The 13935-nt window shown below is 38.8% G+C and overlaps 1 protein-coding gene across 1 annotated transcript in view; it reads left to right on the top strand.

The window, feature by feature from the left end:
* Positions 1–13935, top strand: part of GABRA3 (gamma-aminobutyric acid type A receptor subunit alpha3) — a 191575-nt gene that overhangs the window by 63337 nt on the left and 114303 nt on the right. Inside the window, exon 2 of the mRNA XM_036226811.1 lies at positions 13285–13450. Within this exon, the coding sequence (XP_036082704.1) occupies positions 13311–13450 (140 nt within the window). The 5' untranslated portion in view covers positions 13285–13310. The remainder of the gene's footprint in view (positions 1–13284; positions 13451–13935) is intronic.

Raw genomic sequence — 13935 nt, 5'->3', positions numbered from 1 at the left:
TTGTTTTGTTTTGTGAAGGTCAGAGTTCTTTTATCATCTGTGTCTGAAAATTCAACATGTGAGGTATGTGAGGTTTAGTTTTTGTTCTTGTTTTTGTTGTTTCTTGTAGGGTCTGAATTCCTCACAGTTTTGGTTATATTTGTCTGTATACTGATCAATGCCTCTGACAGTGTTATTTGTGGGATTTCTTCAAAGCCAAGTATGAAGGTACTATCTTCCAGAGAATATTTATGTTTACTTCTGTAGGTCGCCTTGGACATAGTTTGAGGTTACTTTAAACTAAATTTATGATGGGATTTCTTGGACCAAACATAATTGGGAATTTAGGCTGCAAAGCTGAGAGAGATGTCTGCCTGTGGTTTAAAAGCTTTGGGCTTGGGGGAGTCTGTCTGTCTGTCTGTCTTTTATCTTTTCCATGTTCAGTTTAAAGTGAAGCAACTCTCCTGCATCTTCCTGGGGTTGGAGAAGGGGTACAGACTCACTTCTGATTTACTGATACCCTGAAACTGCAGCACCTAGAACATCTGAGCTCGTGTGTGTGTGTGTGTGTGTGTGTGTGTGTGTGTGTTGGAAAATACTAGACTTTGATTTGTCTCTTCCACAACTGAATTTTGTAACTTGTTTTTCTCTTTTCCTTGGGTTGTTATTATCTTTATTTTATTTTCTTGAGATGTTTTTCTTTCTATTTTGTTTAATTGTAAAGGCATTGAAGAATATCAGTTTACAAATTTATTCATCTGTCCAGCTCTGGGTTTATTCCTACTGAAAATAAAATTTTGTCTTACAGTTTTACCTCTTCAATTTTCCTTGAGATGAGCTTGAATAGAAGTAGTTATAATTATGTGTCATTTCGGAAAACAAATGTCAATTTCTGTTGTTTAGTTATATTAATTGTGATGCTTGAATTTGTCTTCATTTTTGTCATCTTCATTTGTTGCAAACTGAGGAATGTCGCTTAATTATTGCAAACCGAGCAGTGTCTTAATTTCCCTCAACGATCCGATTTCATTTATCTTTTATTTTTAAGTTTTTATTTTATTTATTCTGATGTAATGTTATGGGAAGCAAGAATTTTTATGAGTTGCTGCTAATAGGAAAGGGGAATAATAGCATTTATACCTCTCCCTGCCCCAACGAACAGTACAGAATAGAACGCATTATATCGGGGAATGGCCATATACATTTTTGGCTAGTTCAGCCCCTTGGTTTCTAAGTTATAGTATTTATATGACATTAGTTTTTTCTTTCCCCGACAGTCCTTGGGTCTCTATGTTCTGCTTTAGAGGATGGAACATGTATAGTCCAAGGATGTCTCTCTTAGTCCATCCTCAATAGCGATGCGTTTAATTGGATTTTGCCTGTTTTTCATTACCTTGACAATCAACTTCCCTTTACCCCCACTGTTTTATTTTACTACCTACCTTTTTTTTTAAATGAGACATTGAGAGGAGATAGATTTTTAATTGTAGTACTCTAGACCCAAGGAACCCCAAATTTTAGAGATATCCATAAAGAATCTCACAAAGGAGATAGAATAGAAATTGACTGAAAATGAGTAAAGTGGGCTTAACAATTATAAGTTGTTCATTCAAGAAGTTCGATTGACAAAGAGAGGAAAGAAGATGATAACTAGAAAGGAGGATATCAATAGATTTTTTTTAAGATGGGAAAAACTTGATTATGTTCATAGTCTGAGAGGAAGGCGTAATTAGAGAAGGAGAGGTTTAAAATACAGGTAAGGAGGAGAAGAAGAATCAATGGAGGGGAAAGAAGTTGAGATCAAGAGCTTAGGGTGAGGGGTTATCGTGAAAAGGGACAGATTAAGCTCATTCTCTGAAATATGAACATGCTACACTTCAAGGGAAAGTTAATGAAGTAGTATCTTTGCTATAAACCCCATTTTATTTAAGGCAAAAAAAGGGAAGAGTTTTCTGTTACGAGGTTGAAGATATAGGAGTATTTGCTTCCCATAAACGAAGGATTGAAAAGACATGAGGGATATGTTGAGAAGGGAACGATAGTCTTAAGAATATATCTCTGAGAAGGAAAGGATGCCTAGAGTGATGTGGGCATAAACTCCAGAAAACAAGCACTTAAAAAAAAAAACGAATATTCTATTTAGGAGCTACTATATTCCAGGTACTGTTTTACGGCCCAGAAATAGAGAGAAGGTCTCTATGCTAATGAAGCTTATATCTAGTGAGGGAAACAGAAAATAAACAAATAAATATATAGTGTAAGTTTAGGTAATGCTATGTGCTTTAAGAAAAATTGAACCGAATAAGGGGGTAGAGAGAGATGAGGAAGGAACGTGCAGATTTGGATAAGAGTGAACAGGGAAAGTTTCTCTGAAGGGATGGCCCAGGACGAAATCCTAAATAAAGTGAGGGCGAGCCAAGCTGCTATGTGGGGGAAGAGCATTTATGACAGAGGGAAGAGCAAGTGCAAAGCCTCCAAGGCGGGCACCTGCTGGGTGTTTTCAACGAATAGTAGGAAAATCACTTTTAATTGATATGAGTAGGGGGAAGGAAAAGTAAAAAGAGTACGATTCAGAGATAGCCAGTGGTCAAATTAAGTAGATCCTTATAGGTCATGGCAAGTGCTTTGGAGCCAATGAGAATCCACTGGAAAAATTTGAGGATGGGGTGGTATAATCTGATTTTTAGGTTAAAAACCTCACTCTGGTTGCTGTGCAGAGAATGGACTGTAGGGGGCAGGAGAGGAAGCAGAAAGACAACTTAGGAAGCCATTCCTGGCAGTCATGGAGATGAGAGATAATGGTTTGTTTGTTTGTTTGTTTACTTATTTTAATTCCTACAGCACCTAGTATTCCTAGGTCTCCTATCCAAGTACTAACCAGGCCTGACCCTGCTTAGCTTCCAGCATCAGACGGGAGCAGACATGTTCAGGGCGGCATGGCCGTAGAAGAGAGGCGATGGTTGAGACCATCTTGTGGGCATTGGAGATGTTGGGAAGTGGTCAGAATCCGACTCTGTTCTGAAGTCAATAGGAGAAGCTGATAGTTTGGATAAAGGGTGTGGACGAGAGAAATCAAGGCAGAGAAGTGAACTAGATATGGGTGATTTTGATGTGGGGTGTGTGAAAGAGGGGAGTTCTTGGTCTAGTTCTCTTTCTTTGTTGATTCGCTTTTGAGCTGTCTTGTTCACTGCTGTTTTCCCAGCCCTCGGAACAGTGCCTGGTACGTATAGTTCTCCATAATTTGGAACGAATGAATAAGAGTGGTTTCAGTGGAGTAATAACTGAACATACCTGATCAGTGCAAGTGGTATGAGCAAATGAGAAGTGAGGAAGTTGACTTAGTGATATAAGAAAAAAAATTTGAAATGAATTACCATAAAGGGAAAAAGAAATTGAGAAAGAATTGCAGGGGGGAGGGTGTCACAAGAGACCTTTATTTTTTTAATGACGGATGATATTGCATCAGTTTTTTATGCTACAGAGAATGAGCCAGTAGAGAGGGAAAAACCGACAAGTGTGGGAGAGAGAAAATCACGGAAGTAAAATCCTTAAGCAAGAGACAGGAAATGGGGTCCTGAGCACATGTGCGAGGGATGGCATTAGATAGGGGTATAGACGGCCCTGCAGCAAAGGTAGAGAGTTTGGCTCAGATTCGGGTAGTTTGGTATAGCTGGTATTGGGAAGATGAGGTCTTCTAATTGTTTTATTTTTATGGACCAAATTAGAAGCAAACCCATCTGCTAAGAGTCTGGGAGGAGAGTTATTGGAGTTTTAAGGAGAGAAGAGAAAGTAAAAACAGTGAGTCGTTTCAGAAAGCGGGAGAGTAAATTCGTTTGGCAAATGTAAAAGGATCATGGGAAATCTGAAGTATGTTGAGGAAAATTTAAAGAGAGACGACCTGTCAGGCATAATTATGCATTTTTCTCTAGTTATATTTAGCTACTCATTTGCAGGCAAAGAGATGAACTTAATCAGTGTTTGTTTTCCTAGGCCGTTACAACGGAGTAAGAAAGAGGCAAGTGTGTTCTGGGTACATAGCAGAGGATGATTATAATGACTTTCATTACGGACTTATGTATGTAAGAAAGGAAGCAAGAACATGAAGATGACTATGGGCAATTTAAATGTGGTAGCATCAGAGGATTAGCGCTTAGGAAGGTACAAAAATTAACACTATGAAGGTACTGGGTGAAAGGGGTTGGAAAGATATGGTGAGATAGTGATTCGAGATCGCGGGTTTGCAATAACAAGATTTAGGACCTTGGGAATGAGTAAGTAACTGGATTAGAGTAGAACTGAGGCTCGTTGGAGGGCAAGAAGTCAAGGAATTAACCTATAGCTTTTAGTGACCAGAGATCACTTATATGTGAATCATAATGCTTAATGCTGGACATGAGTTATGCCATTTAATTCTAATTCTCATAGCACTCCTATATGGCAGTATAATTATTATCATCGACATTTTATAGATGAGAATGTTGAGTCAAAGCACTTAACCAGTATCACACCCCCGCGTGGTAGATCAGGAATGGGAACTAACATGTTTCTGACTCCAAAACCTTTAATAATGATAGTGCTTTGAGGACGGGTGGAATTAGATGGGTTCAAATGAAACTCTGGAGACAAATTGAAGCAAAGAGATGTCAGAATTTGCTCTGCGGTATCTGGGTAGCAGTGTTGGGGATGCTTCTCTTCAGTTCTGGCAAATAGCACCTCATGGCATCCAAGCAGGAGTATTGGTGGGCGGAGCGTCAGTGTCTGGTCGTTTCTAGGCACCGAGGTAAAGAAGTTTTAGGAATTCTAATAGAAGAACTTGCTGTATCGGTGCCTTGTACTTAGTAGGTACTCAGATGTCCGTGATAAAATACATTTGCATTTTGACAGGATCTAATAGCAGACTCACCTTGGCACAACATCTTTAGCCAGGCATTTTATATATGTCATATTATTTAATCTTTACATCATACGATCAGCATTCATTCATTCATTCATTCAAAGAAATTATTTATTTTTTGCCTTGTCTACCTCCCCCCACCCCGCTCCCTTCTGATAACTAGTCCATTGTCCATGTCCATGAGTCTCTGTCTTGATCATTTGTTGCTTTTAGATTTATATCTCACATATAAGGGATATCATGTGATTTTCAGTTTTTTCTCTTTGGCTTATTTTGTTTAGCATGATTATCTCGAAGTTCATCCACATTGTTGCAAATGGTAGTATTTCATCTCTTTTTATGGCTGAGTAATATTCCATTGTATATATGTACCACAACTCCTTTAGCCAATCATCTATCGTAGGACACTTCGGTTGCTTCCATGTCCTGGCCACCGTGAATAATGCTGCTATGAACATTGTGTGCAAATATCTATTCGGATGTGAGTGTTCAAGTCTTTGGGGTAAATACGCAGTAGAGGGATTGCTGGATCATATGATAAATCAATTCTTAGTCTTTGAGGAACCTCCATGCTGTTTTCCATAGTGGCTGTACCAATTCGCAGTCCCACCAGCAGCGTGTGAGGGTTCTTTTTCTCCGCATCCTTCTCAACATCTGTTATTACTTGTCCTGTTGAGCATAGCTATTCTAACAGGTGTGAGAAGGTATCTCATTGTGGTTTTGATTTGCATTTCCCTAATAGCTAGTGATGTTGAGCATCTTTTTGTATGTTTGTTGGCCATGTGTACGTCCTCTAGGGAGAAGTGTCTGTTCAGGTCCTTTGCCCACCTATTGATTGGATCGTTTGTTTTTTTGTAGTTATTGAGTGGTATGAGTTCTTTGTATACTTTAGATATTAGGCCCTTATCAGAGGTGTTGCTTGCAAATATATTTTCCCATTCGAATGGCTGTCTCTTTACCTTGTTGACTGTTTCTTTTGCTGAGCAGAAGTTTTTTAGTTTGATACAGTCCCATTCGTTTATTTTTTCTTTTACTTCCCTTGCTTTTGAGGTCATAGTCATAAAACACTCTTTAAATCCAAGGTCCTTAAGTTTAGTCCCTATGTTTTCTTCAATGCATTTTATTGTTTCGGGTCTTATATTCAGGTCCTTAATCCATTCTGAGTTAATTTTGGTGTGTGGTGACAGACAACAGTCTAGTTTCATTCTTCTGCAGGTGGCTTTCCAGTTTTCCCAGCACCATTTATTGAAGAGGCTTTCCTTTCTCCACTGTATGTTTTTGGTTTTTTTGTCGAAAATTATTTGCCCATATGAATATGGGTGTACTTCTGGACTCTCGATTCTGTTCCACCGGTCTGTGTGTCTGTTTTGCTGCCAATACCGTGCCGTTTTGATGACTGTCGCTTCGTAGGATAATTTGAAGTCAGGCAGAGTGATGCTTTCAGCCTCGTTCTTTTTTCTCAGGACGGCTTTGGCAATTCGAGGTCTTTTGTGCTTTCATACAGATCCGATGATTTTTGTTCTATTTCTTTAAAAAATACCGATGGGATTTTGATGGGGATTGCATTAAATCTGTATAATGCTTTAGGTAATAAGGTCATTCTAACTATGCTGATTCTCCCAATTAAGAACACTGAATATCTTTCCATTTCTTTGTATCTTTTTTGATTTCTTTTAACAGGGTCTTATAGTTTTCATTATATAGGTCCTTCACATGTTTCAGTAGATTTATTCCTAGGTATTTGATTCTTTTTGTTGTAATTGTAAAAGGAATTATTTTTCCACTTCTTTTTCTGACACTTCGTTATTAGACTATAGGAACACCATTGATTTTCGAGCATTTATTTTGTATCCAGAAACTTTACTGTATTTGCTTATCATTTCTGGTAGTGTTCTTGTGGGGTCTTTAGGGTTTTCTATATAGAGAATCATGTCATCCACAAATAGTGACAGTTTGACTTCTTCGTTTCCTATTTGGATACCTTTTATATCTTTCTCTTGTCTGATTGCGCTCACTGGGACCTCCAATGTTACATTGAATACCAGTGGTGATATGGACAGCCTTGGCTTGTTCCTGATCTTAAAGGGAAGATTTTTAGTTTTTCACCATGACATACAGTGTTCGCTGAGGGCTTGTCGTATATAGCTTTTATTTTATGAGTATTATTATTCATATTTTACATTGAAGAAGGAAGTCTTTGAAGTCTAACATGACTAGTAATTGGTAACGCCAAGTTGTCTCTTGATCTGGCCGGTTCCTGCACATGATCGCTTATACCTTCTTACCTCATTTAACATTGTCACTTTTTTTTAAATGACATTCATTTATTCATTCATTAACTATTAAGTACACATTTATCAGATACTCCTATGCATTGGGCATAGGAGTATATCTGTGAATATAACAAATAAAATTCTTTGTCTCTACTGAGCTAGGGACACAGACAATAACAAAAAACACAAAATGTGTGTTACAAGTGCAAAGGAGGAAAGATAGAGCAGAGAATTGCTTAGGAAGAAGTATCTGAGATGTGTGGAAGGATTAAAATTTTATATAGGGTAGTCAGGGAGGGCCTCATTGAGAAAGGTGATATTTGAATTAAAACCTGAAGTGAGAGGAGGAGCAAATTTTCTGGAAATTTGATAGCAGAATATGCCAGGTAGAGGCCATATTCGGTGAGCAGCAAGGAGGCCACACTTCCTCCAGTGGAGTGAGTGAGCGAGAGAGAAGGGTGGTGGAGGAAAAGGTTAGCCAAGCTATTTGGGGATTAGATCATGTAGGTCCTTGTGGATCATAATAAGGCTTTTGAAACTGGAAGCAGCTGGAGAATTTTGAACAGAGGAAGACATGGTTCGCTTAATACTTTAAAAGATCACTCTGTTAAGGGGAGGAGATTAAGAAGTATAAATCAGTAGTTATGAAATAGTTCTGGAGGTATAAAGCACGGCGTAGGGAATATAGGCAATAACTTTGTAACAGCTGTGTGTGGTGTCAGATGGGTACTAGATTTATCGGAGTGATAACTTCATAACTTATGTCTGATCATTATGTTGTACACCCGAAATTGGCATAATGATGTATATCAACTGTATTTGAAATTTAAAAAGTTACATGATAAACGTTCACTATACTGTATAGAGAACAGACTGTAGGGCACCAAGGACAGAGGCAGCAAGGCCAGTGAGGAGGCTTTTACAATAACCTGAGCAAAGAGATGGAGAGCCAGAGTGGGAGCAGAAGAGGTGATGACCAGTGGGTTTATTCTGGATGTTTTCTTTTGAATGGAAGGCCAGTGAGACTTGCCGATGGATTGGATGTGGGGTATGAGAGTGACAAAGGAGTCGAGAATGACAGAGTTTTTACTCTGAGCAGATGGAAGGATGGAGTTACCATTACCTTAGACGGGAAGGACTACAGGAGGACCAGGTCTGTGTGTGCGTGAGTGGAGGTGGATATCTAAACCTCAGATGTGAACATGTTAGGTTTAATATGCTTCCCAGACATCTAAGTGCAGACATGGGTTGCAGGAGGCAACCGGTGTGGAGTTACTAATTTGCAAATCATCAGCTTATAGATGTTTTTCCCTCTGATTTGTTCCTTGTACCCTCTTTAGCTCCTGACCTGAGAGATTTGGTTGCATTTTGGCTGTGCAATCACATTATGGCGGCTTCGGCACGTGTCAGGATTGTGCGTTCATGGGCTTTAGATAATCCATTCTAACACCAAGATTATCTGAGCCTGCACAGGTTACCTCCTCCCATTGTCTAGCCAGCCAGCTCCTACCACAAGCATCTGCTTTCGTGCCCATGGTTATCTGAATATGCTCATTTGTCGTAAGCTCATATATTGTTGGTCTTTATCCTGCTATACTTATATGAGCATACACCATGGTCGTCTACGTTTGCAATGCTGGCTGGCTTCTTTATACTAACTTTAAAACTAGCATTATGTTCGTTCAGCATAGTTGTTTGAATATTCATGTCATTAGATGATCGTTGCTGTAATTTTTAGCTTCTTCACCATTGACGTATGTCCTATATTTGCTCATATGATATAAATAGTTATTTATTCACCATGCTCATTATTACTTGAAAGATATCAATTCTCCACTGTGGCCACTTGCATCTCTGTATTACCTGTCTTCTCCAGTAAAAAATTTTTTAGCATTTTTGCCTGCTCTTTAGGCCATGGTCCTCCATTCCTGCACCATTGTATTCCGCGCCCCTAGCATGGCCATCTCCTAAACCGTGTCACTTAATGCTGTATGTGCACATCCCACTTAAGGACTAATATACCTAATACTTCTTCATATGCATCATGATTGCCTAAGCATGCACCACATTTGTCAGCAGCTACATGAATATCTTATCGTGTTCAAAGGCTCTTTTGTCAAATGTTATGATTTTCAGTTTATGCACTATGGTAACTTAGAAATGCACCGAGTTTGTCATAACAGAAAGTTTGGGTTTTTGCTCTCCTGCCGTCCTTGTCTGCACTTGGCTGATGCTCATCCGAGTTCGTGCCATGCGTGTATGTACATTCATTTGATGCTCATTGATATCTGCTTGAGCCCTGTTTTGTAGAAATTTGCTAACTTCCTAAGGCTTCCTGTTCCAGTGGCATGTTTACTTTTTTAATTAAAAATTTTAATTATCATAAGAAAAACATCATAAATCTTAACCATTTTAAATGTACATTTTAGTAAAGTATATTCATATTGTTGTGTAATAGTCCAATGGCATGCTTTTGCTCATGCACTGATGTCTTTTTTTAATATTTTAAGTTTTCAATTACAGTTGGCATATGATTCTATGTTAGTTTCAGGCGTACGACATAGCGATTAGACATTTGTATGACTTAGAGTGAACCCTGGATAAGTCTAGTACCCACCTGACAAGATACGAGTTGTTACAATATTACTGACAAAATGTTCTCTACCTAAGTTTGTTCCTGTTTTGTTTGTTTCTGTTCTTTAGATTCTGCATGTAGGTGAAATTATACGGCACTTGTCTGTGCGACTTTAGATCTGAAGTGAGTCTCTAGTAGGTAGCGTATGTAAGGGTCTTGTTTACTTATCCACGTAGCTGCTCTATCTTTCGATCGGAGCACCTAAGTTATTTACTTACATTCAAAGTAATTGTTGGTAGATATGTAGTTATTGCCATTTCACTATTTATATTTGTTATCTTATTTTTTTTTTCTTAAAGAAGTCTCTCTAACATTTTCTATAATACTGGTTTGGTGGTGATGAACTCTTTCAGTTTATTGTCTGGGAAGCTCTTCACCTGCCCTTCAATTCTAAATAAGAGCTTTGCTCGATGGAGTCATCTTGGTGGTAGTTTGGTGCTTTTCATCGCTTTGACTATTTCATGCAGTCTTTCTGGCCTGCAGAGTTTCTTTTGAGAAATCAGCTGCCTTGTATGGGTGTTCCGTTGTAGGTAACTACTTGCTTTTCTCTTGCTGCTTCTAAGATTCTCTCTTTGCCTTTAACATTCGGCATTTTAATTATGATGTGTCTTGGTGTGGGCCTCCTTGGGTTCATCTTTTTTGGGACTCTCTGTACTTCCTGGACTTGTATGTCGATTTCCTTCACCAGGTTAGGGAAATTTCCTGTCATTATTTCTTGAAATACATTTTCAATTCCTTGCTCTTTTTTTCTCTCTCCAGTAGCCCTATGATGCGAATGTTGGTACACTCGATGTTGTCCCAGAAGCCCCTCAAGCCATCCTCAATTTTTTATAAATCTTTTTTCTTGTCACTGATCTGTTGGGGTGTTTTCTGCTACCTTATCTTCTAAATTGCTGATTCGATCCTCTGCTTCATCTGTCTGCTGTTGATTCTTCCTAAGATATTCCTCATTTCTGATTGGTTCTTTTTTTATGTTTTCTATCTCCATTTTTATGTGTTGTCTCTCTCTCTGTTAAAGTCCTCACTGAATTCAACTGTTCTTCCCCTAAGTTCATTGAGCATCCTTATCACCAGTGTTTTGTACTCTGCATCTTATAGATTGCTTGTCTCCATTTCGTTGGGTTCTTTTTCTGGAGCCTTGTTCTGTTCTTTCATGTGGGATGTGTTTCTTTGTCTCTTCATTTATTTCGCACTCCTCAGAGTTGTGTGCTCATACGCCATATTTTCCTCCTCATGTGCTATGGTTTTCTGAACTGTTCTGTTTCTGTTCATTTCTGTAAAATGACCATCGACTCTTTTACAGCTTATGAGTCACGGATGTCACCACACATAAGACTCACCATAAGAAATGGCCGTTTGGTGAAACAAAAATTGTCACATGTCGGTTCATGATTTTATATGATACAACCTGATATTATGACTTTCTATCTCTAATAATGTGGACATTTCCTCATGCCAGAAGTCCATCTTCTTCCGTATCATAGTTTTCTATACCTATAACAGATTGTGTTGGGGGGCCTGTAGCTGGTATATTAACTTAAGAATATATAAATTATGACCTGCTGAACGAGGAGGCACAAGACACCCACATGGGATTGGCAGGTACCTCTGTCATCATCTGAGCTCCCACTTTGAGAAGTGACAATTCGTGGTTGTTGTTTTCTTTCTATTAGTCTTTTTTTAATTAAAATTTTTTTTTTCAATTACACATGACATTCATTATTACGTTAGTTTCAGGTGTACAGCATAGTGGTTAGACATTTATATAATTTATGAAATGATTCCCTTGATTCCTTTCATACTCACCTCGTATGATACATAGTTATTACATTATTATTGACTATATTCCCTATGCCATACTTTACATCCCCATGACTACTTTGTAACTACCAATTTGTATTTCTACCAATTTGTATTTCTTAATCCCTTCTGGCACAGTTTCAATATACTCACACAGAGGAAATAGAGTCACAAGATTTATTGCTTAAAGATCCCAGGAAGAGGAGGGCAGTGAGCTCAGGGAAGGACAGTCATCCATCCCAAGTGACAAGCAAGGGGGGAGCTAGAGAGCCAAGGTAGCAAGCACCTGTTACTTACAAGGTGGTCAGAGCAGAAGTTACTAACATTTCATGGGCTCAATTTTAAGTGGTTATTTTAAAAGATGCCCCAGGAAAGGAAAGCAAGAACTCGTGGCGGGACTCCTAAGCGGGGTCTTTATCCAAATATCCAGACTCTGGGTGTGATTACGGCTGTCAGACTTTAAAATGCTGAAGTAGCAACTGCAAATAACTGTTTTCTCACACAGATTCAAGAAGACAATCTAATATAGAACCTAGTGGCTGCTATTTGACGGATGGGCTCAGTTTAGAAAGACTCGTTCTTCATCTTCTCATCTACCAGAATAGCTCTCCAGCATGTATCTGTTTTACACATTATATTAATCTCTTGCATGAACTTTCCTTAGAAAAGAGTTTCATATTCTTCCATTTCCTCTGAAAGCGAAACTACTGATATGACTGAAAAGAGCATGGTGTTAGTTCAGTTCGCTCTCCTTCAAGTGGTCAGTGTCCGAAATTCAAAGAAGCCGTGGGGTTTAGAGATAGCAAGCAAGTCCCACTTTATGCTGTTTTTTTTTTAACCCTGTGTGTAGTGTAAACCTCCACCTGCCCAGAGTTCATACAACAGCCTTGCATGTAGGCAACTCTAAATCACATAATTCTGTCATCAGTATAATATGCCGACCCCTTTTGGGACTCGTGTACTAGGAAGTTGGGCTTGGATTTCTTCTTTATGTCGTGGCCCCTATACAGAGCTGGCTTCACCCTCAAATATCTCTTTATGGGGAAACATTGCATTCCTATTCAAGAGTCAGTGCGTCTCATCATTCAGCATTTTCTCAACCTGATTCAGAGGATACAGTCCATCTACTCCGGGCCCATTTGATCATTTGGAAAATTGCTTAAACTGCATCAAGATGAAAATCAATCCTAAATATGCTATAAAGAGACTCCAGGTCTTAGCATTCTGGTATTTACTACAATATTACAGTTAAGTATGGCAAAGGCATTTGTGATAGTAAAGATCAGACAGAACTGGGGAAAAATAAGATGAAGACATGAGAGGTTATTTTTAGCTTTCTGTCTTTTAGATTCTAAGAGGTAAGTGAGGCTGAGAGCCGTTCCATGACCCACCTAGTTATAGGAAGATGGGGAAAGAAATGGAGCAGCAACCTAAGACACCTGATTACTGATTTAGAGCTCTTTACACACTACTTTTTCTTAGATGGGCTCTGGTATATTCAAAAAAGGAGTATGTCAGGAGTGAATTTTGGTGGTATTGATTAACTGGGGGAAAGGGACTGTCACATTAAGCATTTTAGTAGCTGGATACTAGGGGAGTTAAAAGGCTTTAAATGAGTTAAAATCTTTAAAAATTTTCTTTTTCCTCTCTCTTTGTCTTCTGCTCCTTTCTCCTTCTTCTTTCCTTGAACATGCATTTCGCAGGAGTCTCCAAATTGGTGCCTAAGAAGATGATAATTTCACAAAGGAGTCTCTTCTATATGACCAACCTTGGGCTTCTCTTCATGGTTAATATTCTCCCTGGGACAACTGGCCAAGGAGAGTCAAGAAGACAGGAACCTGGGGACTTTGTGAAGCAGGATATTGGCGGGTAAGAATCCCTAACCCCTAGAACAAAAAAAAAATACTGGGATAAATTTCTGCCTTGGACCAAACATTTTGATTTTTTCCCCCCAGGTAAATGTAAGTGCTGTGGTCCCTGATACCTAGACATTGCATTATATTTGGAAAAAAACATCATTAGCTCAGAGTCTCAAGGAAGAAAGAGATCTCAAAGGTCTTCTTGGGCGACTCCCTACCTAGCCCATGCTCGAATTCCTCTGTAACATCTTTAAAAGCATTTCTTTCCAGCCATTTATTCTCACTCTCTCTTAGATCTTCAGCGTGTTCCTTTTTATTGGCTCTGTCCCATTAGCATTTAAATGTGATCAAGAATCTTCCATCTTGAATTTTAAAATCTTCCCTCCAGACGGTGCTTTAAGTCTTTCCTCCTCTTCACAGTCACACTTCTTGAAGTGGTTTTCTTTGTTGTCTCTACTTACCTCTCACTCTGCTCCACCACTCGGCCAACTCCAT

This window comes from Rousettus aegyptiacus, unplaced genomic scaffold (genome assembly GCF_014176215.1).
Source record: "Rousettus aegyptiacus isolate mRouAeg1 unplaced genomic scaffold, mRouAeg1.p scaffold_m13_p_9, whole genome shotgun sequence".
Lineage (NCBI taxonomy): Eukaryota > Metazoa > Chordata > Mammalia > Chiroptera > Pteropodidae > Rousettus > Rousettus aegyptiacus.
The sequence above is the reverse complement of the archived record's forward strand: the minus strand, read 5'-3'. Positions and strand labels throughout refer to the sequence as shown.